This window comes from Salvia splendens, chromosome 12 (assembly GCF_004379255.2).
Source record: "Salvia splendens isolate huo1 chromosome 12, SspV2, whole genome shotgun sequence".
NCBI lineage: Eukaryota > Viridiplantae > Streptophyta > Magnoliopsida > Lamiales > Lamiaceae > Salvia > Salvia splendens.
The window spans coordinates 21,282,201-21,301,212 of NC_056043.1; the positions used below are offsets into that span (position 1 = coordinate 21,282,201).

Below are 19,012 nucleotides of genomic sequence, written 5' to 3' on the forward strand. Positions count from 1 at the left end.
ATTAATAAAGCTAGTACGATTGAAGCATGCAAAAACAATTATTAAAAACAACAGTTATGCTTTTAGGTTATACTAAACGATTTTATGTGTCATAAAAGTATGTGGGTATATTGGGTCATAATAATGCAATATTAGAGTCATTACGTAAAACTACTGTTTTATATGCCAAAAACTTAATCTATTCTTTTGGGTCATACTAGATGAATATATGGGTCATGAAAACTTAATGGTAAACTGAGTCATAATAATCCAATGTTCCAGTCATGACATAAAACTACCGAGAAACAGAATGCCTAATACAAATATGAATGAACTCAGTAATTTCTAACAACGTGACATTGCAAATAAAATGGTCTCAACAAAAAACTTAAACTGACGTTACTTCAAAAAACAGAATACATTGTATCAAACTTCAGAATTTCTTCTAGACCGCCGCTTTTCTTTCTCTTCGAATTTGTCGCAATTCCTTGAATCGTGGTGACCCCACTTCTGACATTTCTTGCATTGACGCAAAGGCTTTCTCTTAAGCTTCAAAGCCTTCTCCACTCTTGAGGGGAGTCTACTACCACATCCCTTCGTGTTGATGACTTCAGGTGGTTGAACATCTACTTCCTGGGGTGCCTCAGCCCCATAAAATTCCTCCATTAGTTTCTTCTTCTGGGCTGTAGATGTTACTATGCCATCGGCAAAAATCTGTTGTCTTGCTTCACGAACTATAGATGTCAGCTCATGAATTTGATCAATATCGACAGATACAGCCTGGTATCGACCCAACATCTCTCCCAACAAAATTGCTTGTGCCTTCTTCTTCTCATCAACATAAACATGTGTTGCTACATCTTGGCATTGGACGACATGAACAGCCTTAACCAGAGGAGATTTCAACATTCGACCTCCAATCAGATTCTCAGGAATCAAGCGCATCTTTTTGTTCTTCAACACAAGGAAGATGTGGCAGCATACAAGACCAGTCCTAGAAAACATCTTACAACCACATTGACACACAGAATCCTCCATAGAGAATGTGACAGTACATGTGTTTGAAAAATGATCTAAAACCTTGTAAACCTCTGGACTTGAATCATTTGATATTGATACAAGGCTGCAGTGGTTATAAGCCTCCAGTATCTGTTCTTGAATTTCCTTGAATGCACCATCTGTGAATATTGTAGATGCATGCTTCTCAAGAGACCACTCTGTTTTCATCTTTGCGATAGTATTAGAATCCATATAATCCAGCTTTGCGGAGTGGTTTCCTTGGGCATCAACAACATTGTTGAAATTCATTAAAAACACAACAAGGTTAGCCCTGGACTGAGTATACCTCTTGAAAAAACTATTCTGAGATTCCGAAACAGAAGTCGTCTTTATCAAAGAACTGTTAGGGAAGTCCCTAAAGTATGCAGGAACCCAAAACTTTCTTGATTCGAACATAGAAACGAACCATTCAGCGCCTTCAAGTTCATATGTCTCCATAACAGTCTTCCACTTGTCTTCAAACTCGGTGGGTTCAATCAACTCAGACCAAACGCATGAATTCAAATCCTTTTTAAATTCATAATTACCCAGAAGTGACTTAGGAACCTTTTCAGCTACTTTTGCCATGATGTGCCACGTACACCATCTGTGACGTGTATTCACAAGAACTTTTTCAACAGCAACTTTTATGCCCAAGTCTTGATCAGTAATTATCAACTTGGGAGCTATGCCCATGCACTTGACAATTTGCTTAAATCATAGCATCTGCGCTCTCACTACAAAGCAAACTAGCTCCAAAGGACAATGCGCGCCCATGGTTGTCATTCCCAGTGAACGGAGCAAAAATCATAGAGTACCTTCACAAAACATAACAAAGGATTAAATCATTTACAAGTGGATATTGATCTAGCATGCTAATAGGTCATAATAAACTCAAATCATAGCATAACAGAAAAATGCAGTAATTTTAAGTGGACAACATTTACCTATTAGTTGAGTACGTAGTGTCAAACGAGACAATGTCACCAAATTGCATGAAATTCTTCTTAGCAATAGGATCACACCAGAATAAATGCATCAGTCGACTACGAGAATCAACTTCATACTCGTACGTGAAGGCGTCACAATTTTCCTTCTTCTTCATCTCGTCTATTATCATTTGGGCGTCATATCCTTCAGCGTATCTTCTGATGTCCCGTGTGTAGTTACGGATGTCCAACACAGTACACCCAACAGACTCATATCCGCCCATCAATTCAGTCAACATCTTGAAAGTGAGACATGGACCGATATTAGCACCAGCACAATCCGTAATAAATTTTTGGTGAACTGGATCAAGTTGACGATTTAATCTCATGAACTTCTGGTGTTGTATCAAAACCATGGGGTGATTGTGTTCTTCGTTCAAATGTTGAATGACATAACCACATTCAGAATCGAATTTGAATGCAACACGAGCATTACATCCACATTTTTTTATTTACGTCGTCGTTTGGGTTGTTGATCGCTAAATTTCTGTTCACCTTCTCTGTTACACACCATGTAAAACCATATAGTGATATCATCAACCTTCTTTGAACCGTTCTTCCTTGTATCAAAACCAACACGGCGACCATAGTTCTCGTAAAATTCAATGGCGTTGTCCAATGTGGGGAAGCTACGACCAACAAATGGTTTAAGTTATATAGGGCATTCTGGTGTATTTAAATCTGTAATAATTCATAATCAGAAAACACCTAAAAACTAACGATTAAGTAAAGACAAGTTTCCATCTACTGGATTTAGAATGATAATAGGTCATAATAGGATGAAATCACGGCATACAACTCGTAAAACTATCTTATACGAAAATGGGTCATACTAAACACTAATAGAAGCATAGCGGACAAATTGATCAAATAATATAGGTAAAAAGATTCATACCACCGAAGACAATGACAGACACATATACAAATATATGACTCGGAGCATAAAAACAAATGAAAATAAAAAACATAACCATAACCTGTATTCCCAACAGCGTCATCGGAGTATGATTGATTATCTACGTGCGAAGTAGAATGTGTGTCGGATTCCATTTTGGAGTTGGGATCTGCCAACGAGGATGATATAGAATTGAGAATGGAACAGATTAATCTGGAACACGATTGGAGTTGGGATCTTCCAACGACGATGATATAGAATTCAGAATGGAAAAGATTAATCTGGAACAAGTATAATGGAAGTTTGATAGTACAGTGGCTGAAGAAGATGAAGATATGAAGGAGATGAAGTTGAGGAAATTTAACTCATAATTGACACATATGATTTGTTAGTGGAAAGAGAAATGACAAGATTATAGGAGATGCCATAACAATCGAGATGTAGCTAATGACTTTAGTAACCTTATTGGATTTTTAGTGAATAAAATAATAAGATTTAGGGAATTAATTGAGCCATTAGATCTTTTAATATCAAGATGATCTCGCCAGATCCTAAGGCTGAAAGTTGGCATGTATTTCTTTATTTATCGTGTAATCTTGAACCTTGAGAGCGTGTAAATATTACTATTTTATTCATATGTGAATGTAAATCTTCTTGAACGAATCACGTAAGATCTGTCTTGTTATCTTGTTTTCCACCATCTTATTTCATCACGTAGAATACTAAATTGATGTCGTCATTGGGAAGCGATTACGATGATGACGTCCATACTTGAAGACCAACAAATTCACTATGAAGAACAACTTTATTTTGTAGCGTATTAAGATAAAAGTCGTGTTGATTCAACAATGCCTGACTGAAGCCTTAAGTGATGATTGGAGGACAGGGGCGAAGAATGCTGGTGATGCCCACGACAAGAATGTGATCAAGAGGCAGGAGTGTTATGGTTGCGTAGCGAAAATACGCAAAAGCAAACGGATCCTTAAATCAGATCTTTTTAGGTGATTATGAGATTAATTCCATTTTCTGTGTAAAATACATAAATCTATGAAAATCACATGAATTCACATGAAATACGTAATTTAATTGTAATTTTATGAGTATCTTTTGGACCCTCCAAAGAATCGTAGTGATTTACGTCTTCTCCACGTGTCGTGTCAGTACTCTACCTTGAATCTTCTAACTTATTCCCAAACTACAATTTCTCTATTAATGTGGGCGAATTCTTGAGAAATTTATAAGGATTGATAGATCTAGAGACAAGGATCATACACCATAAAGAACTTAAGAATTAGATCTATATCAATTCTTATGAATTAGGAGAGATCTAGAAAAGAATTCTCTTCTTCTCTCCCACAAAGTGGGAGTCGGAAATGGTGGCTAGGGTTAAGAGGAATGATTAGGCTTTCTTGTCTTATTCTATCACCTTATATAATCAGTTGTGGGAGTCGGAAATGGTGGCTAGGGTTAGGAGGAATGATTAGGCTTTCTTGTCTCATTCTATCACCTTATATAATGAGTCGGAAATACCGCCACTTCCACACCAAAAATTCACACCACAATACACAATTCTCATCTAAATTCTCTCATTTCTATTCTCAATTCTCAATCTTTCTTTCACTCTTACTCTTACAATAAAACAATGTCCGACCACGGCGATCACCCCCCGGCTCCCACTGTTGGAACCCCGATTGGTTTCGTTCACAACCGTTTCCTAGTCCGGAAATGAAATATTCGGCCCCTCCTCAAACCCAAGGTTCGAAAGTTCCGGGTGGCTACCGGCCTTACCCGATCGACGACCAAGATGCCCCCGAAGGGCAATACGGGTGGACACCCGAGCCTAGAGCGAGGTCGAGCGGCCCCTCCCAAGCTCCGACTCCTCCTACTCGCGGTGTCCGCACACCGTACACTCCAGCGGAGATGGAGCAATTGTTCAAAGCGTTCTTGTCAATCTCTGAAGATCCGGAGGTTAGCACGAACCAATCCGGCGATCATTATTGGTGGCGCATCTGTCGCCGGTACAATGAAAACCGGCTGGCTGGAACAATCGAGCGCAACGAGAGTATGGTGCGCAACGCCATATACAGAGCCAACGAAGAAATCCAAAAGTTCCAGGGGTATTACCTCTAGGAAGAGCGGTCGGCGGGGAGCGGCTGGAACGAAGTCGACATCATCAGTTCCGCCTTGTCGACCTACCAATCCATGAACTACAAGCCGTTCAAGTACCTCAACACTTGGCAGGAGACGCGGTCGCATCCGAAGTATAGAGGAGGCGTGACATCCTCCTCTAGCGGCTCCTCCAAACGGTCAAGGTCGATATCCCTATCCGACACCGGCTCCGAAGACGTGGCTAGCCAACTTTGCCGAAGCTAACTTGGGTAGCCCCGACGCCAGCCCGAGCGGTTCCCAACGCCGACCGCAAGGAAGGAAGAAGGCGGCAACCAACGGCCGTCGCGCCACGACTCCATCCGCCCCCGCTCCCGAACCAGCTCCGGCTCCCGCTCGGTATGTGCCACCTCAACCCCCCACCAACTCGTTGTGGGGTTTTGGCCGATAGGTCAAATATGACCCCCGAGCAACTTCGATCGCATGTGGCAATGATACAGGGTCTCCAAAGAACATTAGGGGTATTGCCGGATGATGACTAGTCTTCCCTGGGGGTATTTTTACGCTTAAATTACATAATTTTTATTTTTTAGGAGTTTAATTATGTAATTTTTATTTTTTAGGATTTTAAGTATGTAATTTTTATTTTTTTATTTTAATTATGCAATTTTTATTTTTTATTAATTTAATTATGTAATTTTTTATTTTTTTGTAATTTGTAATATTATTCCGAGTATTTTTAATGTATTTTAATTTTGTAGAAATATTTTTATTTAAATTGAATAATGGAATGGTGGGACCCTTGTGCTCCTCCTTTCGGAAGAGCACGGATGTGGGTGTTGTGCTCTAGCCTAAGAGTGGGGCCGGACCCACATCTGTGCTCGTTGGCAAGAGCACGGATGCGGATGCTCTAAATATATCATTCAAGTTTAATTAGCACATGGTTTGAGATCGCTTACACACTTAGTACGAACATTAAAACATGTAGCATAAACTGGATAATAAATCAATAGTATTGTTGTTATATGAAAGATTGAGCTATGCTATATAAAATTAATAATTTAAACAGAAATTTCTAAAAAGATTTGTTGTATATATCATGAATTTGCCACCAATGAGCAATGGCAACCACTTTAATACATGAGTTATTAAATGATGAAGGAAAAAGGAACAACTTTTCTTTCTGGTGAAGCATGCATGATTGAAAGTTTGCCTTTATGGAGTCAGCATATGGGAATGTCACATGTTAGTTTGTATATCTTTCCATTATCATATTGTAATAACTTCATAAAGTTTTTGGCCGTCTTATCCTAAATTATTTTCATTCAAAAGTTTTTGGTGCATTATGAGTTCTTTAGAACCTTTTTAACTATATATGGAAATTTATTTTTGGTATAAAAAACTTATCTAATCATGCATAAAATTTAAGTTTATTTTTAGGTTTTTTTACGGAACAACATCAAATATGGAATACAATACCAAATATGGTGTTACTGCAAAAAGTTACTTTCTCCGTCTACGATTTATAGTCTTATTTTGCCATTTTTTATTGTCCGGAATGGTAGACCTACCATTCAACTAAATCATTACATTCACATTCTATTATAAAATCAATACTCTCTCTGTCCGCCATTAGGAGTCTCATTTCTTGGCGACACGAATTTTAAGAAATATTAAGAAAAGTGGGTGGAAAAAAGTTAGTGGAATATGAGTCTCAATTGTATATAGTATTCGTTTTAAATGAAATGTGAGTTGTATGAATTAGTGAAATGTATGGCCATAATAACCATTTATAGTAAAAATGAACCGGGACGCTTATTCGCGGATGGACTAAATGGAAAAACGGGACTGCTATTCGCGGACAGATGGAGTATATAAACGTGTCATCCACATTCCACTAACTCATTTTCTCATCTTTCTTCACAAAGTCAAATAATTTCTTAAAAATTGTGCCGAGTCAAAATGGTACTATAAATGGCAGACATAGGGACTATAAAATATTTAAATTAGTCCATTATTATTTAAAATATGAATTAAAACACGAACAATAAATTACAATAACAAAATGAAAAATGTAATCTAATAATTCAACAAATCTTAACCAGATCCTCCAATATTATTGAAGTACGAAGAATATGTCCTAGTTACATCGTCATTTGCTAGACAACCTCCACAACCAGAAGTTGAGATGACAACAAATGAAGATGCTCGATTTCTAGAGTATATGACCCGATATGATGCAATAAGAAATAAAAATGTTCATCTGGAAAGAAATGTGCTAGTTGATAATTTGTGGGAACAGTACACAAATATGAAATCTTGAGTTGTAGCTATTTTATATCCGTATTGTGATATGTTTTTTGTAATTGTGATGTTTTTAAATGTGTTTAAATTTATGTTTTAATTTTATTATAGCATATTTTGTGTATTTTAATTATCAAGTTAGTGTAATATTTTTTAATATAGAGTATATTTATTACATAAATATATTAATAAGAAAATTTTACTCCGTCCATCCGCTATTTATAGTCCCATTTTGACTCAGCACGGATTTTATGAAATTGTTTGACTTTGTGAAGAAAATGAAAAAATGAATTAGTGTGTGCTCCACTTTTTTATATTGATTTTATAATTGAATGTGGGTGTAAAGGCACCCGCAACACAGCCCTTGCCCAGCTCGGTCTCGTTCCGATGGGATGAGCCACATGTGAGCTAGCGTTGCAGGAGTCCCGTCTCGCCGTGTGGGGGAGGGGTAGGGGATGGCGAATAATTCGTCTCCTTTAATTTAAATATTATTTTAGATTTTTTATTAAAATTAATTTGCATATGAATATTTTATTTTTAATGAATTTTATATTTAAATTAAATCAAAATTTTATTTAATTAAGTTTTATAATCAATAAATTAATATATATATATATATATATATGTGTGTGTGTGTGTGTGTGTGTGTGTGTGTGTGTGTGTTAAGGTCCTTTGCAGCTTTTCAATCCAATGTTCCTTTTAATCACAACACTTGGATCCTTGAATTGGATGGTTGTGATGATCTGCATTATTTGACAAAAAAATTGCATTATTAGTCGGTGTGCATTATTCAACTAAAAATCTGCATTATTACACTATAATTGTGCATTATTAATCGGTGTGCATTATTCAACTGAAAATCTGCATTATTAAATGACACGTGACATCAATCTAACCGTCGGATGATAAAATCGTGAGGTTGAGATTAAAAAGAACAATAGAACAAAAGATACAAAAAGGAAATGAATACATCCATATATATATATATGTAATGAATAGAAATTAAATAGTGGGACCCATGAATGTGAATGAAAGAGAATGTTAAGAGATTGAGGGTTGCAGGTGTTGTCTCTTAATTAAAATATTGAGTAAAAAGTGGTGTGAGACCCATGAATAGGAAATGAAAGAGATGGATAAGAGACGGGGTTGGATGACCTAATGATTCTGTTGAATGGTCAGCTCACTTACCTAAAATGAAAAAAAGCAAATGAGATTTTAAATTGCACACATCCCGAAATGACAAAATGAGACTTTAAATCGCGGACACAGAGAGTATTTAATCATGTAGTTTATATAAATTATTGATTAAGTGTTGTATGATTAATCTGTAATTTAAATAAATATGTAGGTATAATTAAAAAGGTACAAAAATAGTAGGTAAATATGGAATATTCTTTTTGGCTTAGGTTTGGAGTAACTGATTGGCGTGAAATTACTTTTTGAAGGGACCAAACCGCAAATAAAAGACCAACTCATTCCTCTCTAGAGGTGGGAGACGCGGCCCAGACTCCCTAAACCCTAATCTTCTTGCTTTCTAGTAACACTTGGGGGCTGGATCGGATCTCTCCCCGTACCTCTGCAACGGGCCCGACCACATAATATCTTTAGGGCTCGTTTGTTTGGTTTGTTAGTGGGTGTATAGAGGACACAATCAACCCTTCGTCTGTGTTTGAATGGCATGTTTGCATTACAGCTGACCCGGATTTGAATCACACGACCCGCTTCGACTTGTGTTTATTAGGGCACAATGTTATGATAACTCTGTCTACATTGTTTCATGCGATAGAGTTTTGAGAAGGAAAAATTGATACGCCTCTCTCAACCTAAATACAAAATTACCCCTCATATCCACCATCCTCTTCGCGACTTCACCGATTCCAAACCCAATTCGCGAAAGTGTGAGCGAGTTTGCTTCAAGATCGTGGCCGGTTAAGGCGGGCTGAGTTTGTGCCAGACGAATTGGTGGAGTAATCGGGTTTAGGGATTCAATTACGACGCGAATTCGGAGATTAGTGTGGGCATAAAAGCTTGGGCGGCTTCATTTGTTAGGGCTAACCCCAATTGCATAGGAGCCATGGCCGAGCCAAATCAAAATATGAGTGTAAGGTTTTACAAAATGCTTGAGTACTACACATCTTCAATTCGTATGTAGGCTTCATTTTATTTATGGAGATAATACACAATTGTCAGATGTAATGAGTCGTTCGTTGTGTGTATATGTAATATGCAGTCAATGGTATATGTGGTTTGCTGTAATTTCTAATTATATCAGATGTGTAACTGAATGTTTTTTTCTTTCATATAATCTGTATAGGTTAACCGGAAAGGTGAGGAATCGACGACCGTTCTGATTTTGCTTGAGGAATTACTGAAAAACCTAAGCATCAGTCTCCTATTGGTAAGCATGCTACTCACTTGGATTAGACCTAAGCCGAAAAAAAGGAAACGTGGTGGTAGAGATGCACCAGAAAAACTGATTGAGTCCATTCCAAACCATGTAAAACAGTTAGACAGGCTTGTCCGTGTTAATGATAAATCATGCATAGACAATCTTCGAATGGATAGAAACACATTTGGTAGATTATGTCGTCTTTTGCGTGACCGAGTTGGGTTAATAGATCAAAAATTTGTTACGGTTGAAGAACAAGTAGCAATGTTTTTATGCATTCTAGCTCATCACAAAAAGACTCGGATTGTTGGTCATAACTTCATGCGTTCTTCACAAACCGTGTCGAAATATATGCATATTGTGCTCCGTGGTATCCTTACCTTGCACGAGGTGTTTTTAGTGAAACCCGAGCCCGTTGATGATGCTTGCACAGACCGACGGTGGAGTTGGTTTAAGGTCTGTTCTCTGTGAACCGAAATGTTGTTTTAGAGGTGTTATTTAGGAAGGCCCAATGTCTAACCCTAATTTCCTATTGCTTGACACTAGGGATGTCTTGGAGCTTTGGATGGTACGTATATCAACGTGAGGGTTCCTATTGCGGATACCCCAAGGTACCGAAATAGGAAAGGCCAGGTAACAACCAACACACTTGCGGTATGTGATCGACAACTCCGCTTTGTATACGTGCTGCCGGGATGGGAGGGCTCAGCAGGTGATTCCAGGATACTACGGGATGCTATTAGCCGGCCGCTTGGACTGAAAGTTCCCAAAGGTGGATCATTATGATTTTTCATTGATAGTTATGCAGATTTCGCTTGCATATTGTCATAATTTAGCCTTTATCATGAACCGTTGCTCTTATTTTATAGATTGCTATTACCTCTGCGACAATGCGTATTCTAACAGTGAAGGATTCATCACTCCATATAAAGGCGTCCGATATCATTTGAAGGAGTGGGGTCCTGGAACACAAGCGCCTCAGACTCCCGAAGAACTTTTCAATTTGAAGCACACCAAAGCAAGGAATATGATTGAGCGTGCCTTTGCCGTTTTGAAGATGCGATGGGGAATATTGCGCAGCCCGAGTTTCTACCCTATCGATGTGCAAACCGGTTTGATAATAGCTTGCTTCCTGCTGCACAACTTCATTCGCACCAATTTAGAGGTGGATCCCTATGAGGAATGCTTAACTAATACACCTGCTGACGGGGGTAATAGTGAAAATGAAGAGCCGGTAGTGCACACTATTAATGCTGTCTCGCCAACAGCTTTGTGGACGAAGAAGAGGGATGATTTGGCGGCTGCAATGTGGGGTCACAGGATGAACGAGTGATATGAGTATAATTAGTTTCTGCATTATTTCGGTCTTCTGAGCAACTTTGATCTCTATGGCTTATTGGCATAATTTGGATTATGTATTACTGATATAGCATGTGTTAGCTGAATGCGGACTATGAAACAGATTGATGCTGTTGTTGTTTCAAATTTATTACCTTCGATTTCATCTCTTCACAGTTATCCAATTATCAGTTTGTGGGAGGCTTCACATTAGTTGAGGTTTTAAATTTTCCAATAATAACTCCCAATGTAGTGAGACACATATTTTAACCTCAATTATAGTTCGCAAAACAGAGGTATGTGCATACGTATCTCATAAGAACTGTACCCCTTACGCAACATACTTGCATTACACTGAACCACAGTACCATACATTACACCCAATGATCAAGCATGAAAGCAATTCCATCAGAAAATTTTGCGAGGATCATGTGAGCGTACACACCGCAAGTATCCACTACAATATGATAAAGTTAACCTAACTAACACTGCATATAGCTACCATACCAGCTTCAAACGAGACCTAAGGACGATCAAACCACACGTAAAATTGGACAACCAAAGCATCAACGAGCTTGAAATGGCAACGCACCCCTTCCACCAGATTGTGCTTGTGTTTGAAACGAGTCCACCCATGCTTCACCCATATCTTCTTCGAGTTGTGTTTCAGGGTACATCGCCACATCCCTCGTTCGGTCACCATAGACACGCCCGCTTCAATAGCCCCCATTGGGATATGGCGTTGCCAGAAGCCATACGGGATCTCAATGCTGCGATCAATGTTCGCCTGGGTTAGTGAAATGACGAATGTAGGCAATTCATCGATGCTTAGTGCCCTGCTATCGTCCGCGTACTCCTCATCCACGGTTGTGTCAGATTCACTGTCCGATGGCGCGTAATCGTCGGACGTTTCGATGTCCGGAGAGTAGATGCCTCCCACATCAGGGGCGTCATCAACTTCAAACAGAAATGATCAAGTGTTTCAGTCCAGAATACTGATTAAACTAGGTAATGATAATACTCATTGGTGTATGTGTTGCCTTCTAGTCAATGGATGCAACATGAGCTACAAGATGAAAATACTCAAACCCTCAGTCTGCTCGAACACACAATTTGTACAACCGAACACTAACTAATTTACCTCCTTTCTTATACATTCTTTCGATGGTCGGAAGTTCATTATATCAAACTAATACAATGTTCACATATGACGCCAAAATTGAACAAATTGTAATGAGGCAAGTGAGTTTACCGTCAACGTCTCCCTGTGGTGGACAATGCGTCGCGCTATCAAACCTCTTCACATTGAAAATTCCGACATCGACCAGAGTGAAGGTGAGAAGATCGCCGTGTACGACATTAGTAGCCCGAACAAACTCACGCCAGCCCATAGAAAAGAAGAACCCATTCGATAGCTTCATGATTCGCACCATGTAGCGTACTCCACTCGGCCAGACGAGTCTACAGTCCCACGGAAGGTCATGGCCGTGAATCGCCACGAACTCGGGTGGAAGCCGCTGCAAAATATAAGAAATTGTGAAGACAACATATGGATTGCATCTGTAATTTCTACAACATAAAAACCACCAAACCATGTCATCCTTGAAACGCTCTTGGTGGAACACTTTCATGAAGGATGGGAGTCTTTGGTAGTCCGGATCGATCCACGGGAAGGAGTTCGAACCTTCACCTCCCATTAGAAGTTGTATCTGCTGCAAGGTAGGTGTTTGGATTCGAACCGCAAGTATGTTGAAGGCTGATCCACAGGCACTATACATATGTTCAAAGTAGAAGACAATTTAATGCATTAAATAGAAGTGGTGGGGATAGTGGAGATAATTTATTATCTCTAGCATGGTTGGTGTTCAACATCAATTGTGGGGTGTAGTCATGCCTATACATTGCTTCTCGGAAAAGCCGATGGTGGGTGGGAGTTGAAATAAATGAAGTTTGTAAGGATCAAATCGCCCCCCACATTAATGAGGATACAAATATGGATTGCATGTATATATGATTATGGATGGGGCACATGGGGTAAAATATTACAATATAGTACAGTTTGATTGAGAATAAAAATCCAATGTATGAATATCATCCACATGGCACTTGATGAAGTAATATAGTTGCGAAATTATTTCCTTATTCCAATTAATATGGTCATGCATTAATATAGGTTTCCGATGACAATATCTTTTGATCTTTTTTTACTCAAACCCTAATGGATTTGTGACAAGGTAGGCCGGCGAGATACAGACCTTTTTTACTCAAACCCTAATGGATTTGACAAATATCTACCAAATGGTTAATGCTATTCCAATTACAATATCTTTTGCCGAGTTGAGCATCCACAGAAAATCTCTATATAACACATTGCATTAAGTACATTTGTATCAAACAACTCTAATATGAACTCTCGTATTCCAACTCAAGCATCTTTTTTCTATAGTGGCAATTGGATCAAAGAGATGGATTATGTGTTGCTCACCACCCTCATCGAGATGAGGAATGGCCTTGGAAGGGACGATGGAGCCTTCCCCAACTTTATGATTCGATTATGTGTTAAATTGCTTAACCGTCGTTTTGGTTGTGAACTTACATGCAGCGACGTCAATACGCGGCTGATGGTTCTGAAGCAGCGGTACGAAACGTTCAAGAAGTTGGTTGCCACTCACGGTGTGCGCTGGGAACATGCCGACAATATCGTCGTGGCCCCTGAAGGAGTGTGGAGGGGGGTACTAATGGTGCGCATTTTCATTTTTTAGGTATACATGGGTGAATGTTTCTGTAAAATAATGATGAAAAGCCGTTTGCGTTTTTGCAGCTGAATCCGTTCGCCGGGGCGTACTACCACCGCGACGAACCTCATTTTAACGAGCTAGCCACTATATACGGTTACTATGACGTGAAGGTTGAGGCCGCAACCGAAGTGATAACCATATCGGACAATACCGAGCTCATAGTCATTACTGACACTGTCGAGCCAAACGCCCCCGTTCGTGGGCGTGTCAAACAATTGGATGTGGATCTTGATGAGGTCAACTCACCATCGCCAGGGGCAGCATGTCGTGTTCGCCGGAAGCTATTTCAGGTTGAACCGGTGAACCTAGACATGGACCACCTATCATCTTCAAAATCGCCTAGCCGCGTCATACCTGCGAAGAAGCTGACAGGGTCTTCACCCAAAGGTTCCTCAGGGGCTTCTTGCAGCCCGCTCCCAACGTCTCGCAAGACGGCACCATAGCTCGTGTTGTTGTTGTTTCATCCGTATGTTAAGCCGATTAGACTAAGTTAAAAAAAGTAGGAGCTTAAATCGTAATATCATGCTTAATTTCCTAATCCCTAGTAGTAGTATCCGTCAATTACTACGAACTTAATCGTAGCTATGTTATGTTTTTTGTGGCCTCATCTATAGGTATCCTCAATGGATGAGTCGAATATGTATGCATGAAGAAGCTGGACGTGTAGTTGTTGATGTTTTAAGTCTATATATGAAAATTTAGTAATTTCCAGAAAATTGGTATATTTTCGGCCCTCAAAGTCACCAACCCAGGTGGTTATTACAATGCAATAAATCAAGAATATGTCATTTATATTGCTCAATTTCACAACTTATTCATTGAACAAAATATAATGGTCGATCAGGGAAATGTTATTTCAAAGTGTAAGCATCAGTACGAGCCCAAAATCTATCAATATTTCAACATTCCCACACACATGTGCCTTAAACAGAGTACACATAGGATTCGGAGTTCATATACTACCGCAAAAGCTTAAAGGGGCATACAAACGCTGAATGTAGTGGCCCTATCTTACAAAATAATGGGTTACGTCGACCCACATTTTTATAGCATCCCATCAGTGTCCAGAAGATCTAGCACGAATGCCGGCCGAGCAAACTCATCCAGACCCCGAAAAAGATCCATAAGCTCGGGCTCCTTCACAAGCTTTTTTGCTGCGTAAAATTGTTGCTTTATAGTGAGCCCAATCATACCTTTGACTTGATTGAACACCTCCGTTCTCTTCGTGCTAAGGTCGAACTCATAGCCAATTCGACTCGAGATGTCCTTCAACCGATCATTTGTGTCTTCGTGGATGCGAGTGATCAAATTAAGGACGCTATCTATCTTGTCTGCCTTGTCCATCGAATTAACAGCCTTCCTCTTCTTGTTCTTTTTGTGCGGCTCCTGCGGAGCAGCTGCAACAGGAACCGACGTACTCTCGTCAACCATCTCAGGTATCGTACCCTCGGGGAAGACGTGGTCAGGGTAGAGTTCGTCTAAGGTCAGTGGGGAAGACCTATCTGAATCTTCACTCAAAGGTACCTTGGAGCCATAGATTCTGGGAACCGCATCCCCGGTGTCCACAGCCCGAGTTCCCTCCGCACGGTCCTTCCCGAATATCTCTTTCCAGTCGTTCAACAATGGCCAAGACTTGTTCCTCATATATTTCGCATTGCTGTCTTTCTGACATACACAGTGAAGAAAACATTAGTTACCAAGCGGATAAAAACAAATTGCATAACTCCCCAATAATATGTAAGACGCAACCTTCACGACTTGTGCCCATTGTTCATCATCGATATCTATTTTGTAGTTGCCATTAGCATTGAATCCCACGCCACTGCGGTCAAGTATTAAAATTAGCGAATAGTAGTTCCTCTTCCAAGTACTAATCTTAGACTTGATGTGAGGGTGAACACATAAGTCGGTGTTTGGGAATTCGCGGCGAAGTGCCTCTTTTGCACGGGTTAAATAGCCTGCACGGAAGCCATTATCCGATTTCCATCCGGCTGCAGCCAGCTCCTTCATTGTTGTCATCAGGATCTCCTCCTCCCGTTGTGTCCATACACGTCTGGACCTGTCGACTGCAATTCCTCTACCGATAAGAGCTTCCGGATCAACTAGGAAAAACCATTTATCTGCGTCAATCGTTATGCACAAACTGATCACACCGGAATGAAGGAAATTAAATAGAGGGATTACCATCAGTCATTGGGCTGTCTTTGGTGTCATTGGCACTCAATTTTTGGGAACCCATGGGAGCTAGCTTCAGGTAATGACTAATATTTTACACTATCAATCAAGAAAACGCATTCAACCAATACATCAATAATCCACCCAACTGTTATCCTAGCCCGAGTTTGTGAAATTCACAGTAGGAAACGGTATAACTGACAAAATACCCAACCAAAAAAAAACAACCACAAAACCCACACAGATGATAACTCAGAACTGATTATCGTATATGCTGTGAAATTGGTTCAGGTTATAGTAAAACATATAATCTCACATTTGCAATTGACGAATGCCTAGTAATTGGATACAAAACCAACAAATTTAGAACCTTAAGCCTATTTAGATTGTGCAATTGATCAATTATACAGTGAACAATTTAATTTTCTATTGCTTGAATACATGATACGAAAACATACCACCGAAACAGATAATCGATGACCGGTCGGAGTAGACAAGATTTGGATGAGCTGCCTCCTGCTGGGAATCGATGTATGCTTCGTCAATTTTGGAGTGGGTGTTAAATCCCCAATTTGACTGAATACGAAATTTGGGAGGCGCCAAACTCAATTTGGGGACGCGCCTAAGGGTTTTCGGAGGACATTTATGGCATTATGAGTAATTGACGAGGCTATTTAGGGGAATTCACAATACTATCAAACATTTCGGTGTGGCATACCAAACAACCAAATTGCAAACACAAGTTTACTATAGTGACAAACAAACAGCAATGAGTGTTAACTATGCAATTCAGCCAACATCAATATAGTGTAAACTATATGCAAACACATGTTGGTCTATTCTGCCAAACAAACGAGCCCTTAGGGCATTTGCAAAGGGCGCATGTGAGAAGTGTTAGAGCCGCATTGAAACTTGTTAAGGTACTTGGGTGAGTTTGCGGATGAAATTATTTTTTTAAAAGCAAATTCAACTCTATAAATACGAAAACATTTCACATTCTGTTTATCAATTCTCATATTCTTGATTTAAAACTTTATTGCCAACGAATATGATTTTCCTTGCGATCTGAATGAGCAACCAAACCGCGATAACTTTATTTGGACAAAAATTGTTGAGATCAATCGAAGCTGGCTAGCTAGAGCATCCAACCGGGTATCATGGCTTCTTATTCGTTATGGCTTCTTATTCGTTGAAGGGGCCCGAATTATGGCCAGTGTCCAACTATTGCACATCTTATTACTTTCTCCGTCTAGTTAAAAAAGACTCTTTTAGAATGGTACGGGTTTTAATGTATTAGAAAGAAGAAAGTTATTAAAAGTAGAACTGAACTGTTTTTGTGGTTGTGCCTCGGCGGAATCATGGTTGTTCCACTCTACTGTGAACACTCTAAAGTTTCAAAGCAGTGAAAAGACAATGGTGAAAACGTAAATATCAAAATCAATAGGGTTCAACCACTTATAAAGTCTCTTATAAAGTTTCAAGGCAGTGAAAAGACAATGGTGAAAACATAAATATCAAAATCAATAGGGTTCAACCACTTATAAAGTCTCTTATACTATCCAACTTTTGCCTTCTTTGTCCTGACTTAAAAAATGAGACTTCAAATTTCATAGAATTAATAAGGTGCCTTTAGTAGACACGCTCCCGCTATTACCTTTCCGATTGAACAATCCCATCTCCACCACAACTCTCCAACATCAAATCGCAGCCGTTAAAAGACCAAAGCCCCACCACGCCGCCGTGGAGCACCGCCACCAGCCTCTACTCTCCGGAATCCCCGACCACCTCAGCAACATCTGCCTCTCTCTCGTCCCCCCTTCCAAACTCTACACCGTTTGCCGCTCCTGGCGCCGCCTAATTTACTCCCCTTCTTTCCCCCCTTTCCTCTCTCTCTCTACGCCCTTTTTATCCCCGCCGATAACCTACAACACCGCCACCTCTCCAATCCTCTCCAATTCGCCTCCTTCGACCCAATCTCCGCCAAATGGCACCTCCTCCCCCAGCCGCCTCCTCACTGGCCGTTCCGATTCCTCTTCCGCCACCCTTGCTTCATCTCGCGCCGGATTCCCGTCCAATCCGTAGCAGTCGCCGGCAAGCTCGTCGTCCTCGCCGCCACCAACGACGACTTCCTCCCCGCCCTATCGCAGCCCCTAATTTTTGATCCGCTCACCGCAAATTGGACGTGAGCGGCGGCGCGGTGAAGGGAGGGATAATTTACGACATCGAGAAGGGATGCTTGGAGGGTGGAGGGGGCCGGCGACGGCGATGGACGAAGAGACGATCTACGCCATCGACGAATCGAGAGGGCTCCTTAAAAAATACGATCACGTGAGAGACGTGTGGGCGGAGTTGGTGGAGGATGATAGACTCAAAGGCTCGCACCACCTCGCCGCAGTGGGGGGAAAGGTCTGCATCTCCGCCGCCAAAGCCGGAACCATCGTGGTGGTGGATGTGGTTGCGCCGCCTCCTGCTCGGCTGTGGGAGGTGGAAGCGCCGCCAGGATTTCAAGTTTCGGCTCTTCATATGTTGCAGTAATGGTAGCTGAATTTTTTTGCTTCATTTCTTATTTTTTAGTGTAATTTATGGAATTAAATATCGTTGCCATGGTGGTCAATATCAAATATTTTAGACCTGAATCGATCGAGGTTGGATTTCTGACCTGAAACCAATCATTTTGCTAATTCACTATTGTTTAGTTGGGACGACAAATTACTCCTCTAATTCTAGATATATGTTTTTTAGTTGTTTTTTTAGAGTGGGATTTTAATTTTATTTTGTGTTGAATACAAACAAAGGATGAATCTTTGTTTAAAAAGGCTGGGCGCGGCAGATGTTAATTTATTTCCTGGTTGGACATATCATGTCACAATGTCACTTTAATATGTCCTTACTAGTGATTTTTTTTCTTAATTCAGGCCTTAGAATTGGGTATACACAAAATCAAGCATTAACTTTATTCACCTATTTTTATGCACTGCATAATACTATGCATGTGCTTAAT

At 40.1% G+C, this 19,012-nt stretch overlaps 3 protein-coding genes and 1 pseudogene across 3 annotated transcripts; 2 read left to right on the plus strand and 2 right to left on the minus strand.

The window, feature by feature from the left end:
* Positions 1 to 405: 405 nt before the first annotated feature.
* LOC121757697 (protein FAR1-RELATED SEQUENCE 5-like) lies at positions 406 to 1,713 on the minus strand. Its single transcript, XM_042153201.1, has one exon. The coding sequence runs from the start codon at positions 1,711 to 1,713 to the stop codon at positions 406 to 408; it is 1,308 nt and encodes a 435-aa protein (XP_042009135.1).
* Positions 1,714 to 11,369: 9,656 nt separating this feature from the next.
* LOC121758067 (B3 domain-containing protein REM20-like) lies at positions 11,370 to 12,871 on the minus strand. The gene is made up of 3 exons (XM_042153507.1): positions 12,631 to 12,871; positions 12,291 to 12,555; positions 11,370 to 11,995 (listed from the first exon to the last, which is right to left on the minus strand). The coding sequence occupies exons 1-3, from the start codon at positions 12,814 to 12,816 to the stop codon at positions 11,562 to 11,564; spliced, it is 885 nt and encodes a 294-aa protein (XP_042009441.1). The 5' UTR covers positions 12,817 to 12,871; the 3' UTR covers positions 11,370 to 11,561.
* Positions 12,872 to 13,477: 606 nt separating this feature from the next.
* Positions 13,478 to 14,279, plus strand: LOC121757698. The gene is made up of 2 exons (XM_042153203.1): positions 13,478 to 13,779; positions 13,860 to 14,279. Exons 1-2 carry the CDS (start codon positions 13,504 to 13,506, stop codon positions 14,277 to 14,279), a joined length of 696 nt encoding a protein of 231 aa, XP_042009137.1. The 5' UTR covers positions 13,478 to 13,503.
* A 2,208-nt stretch (positions 14,280 to 16,487) lies between these two features.
* LOC121757699 lies at positions 16,488 to 18,711 on the plus strand (annotated as a pseudogene).
* Positions 18,712 to 19,012: the final 301 nt, after the last annotated feature.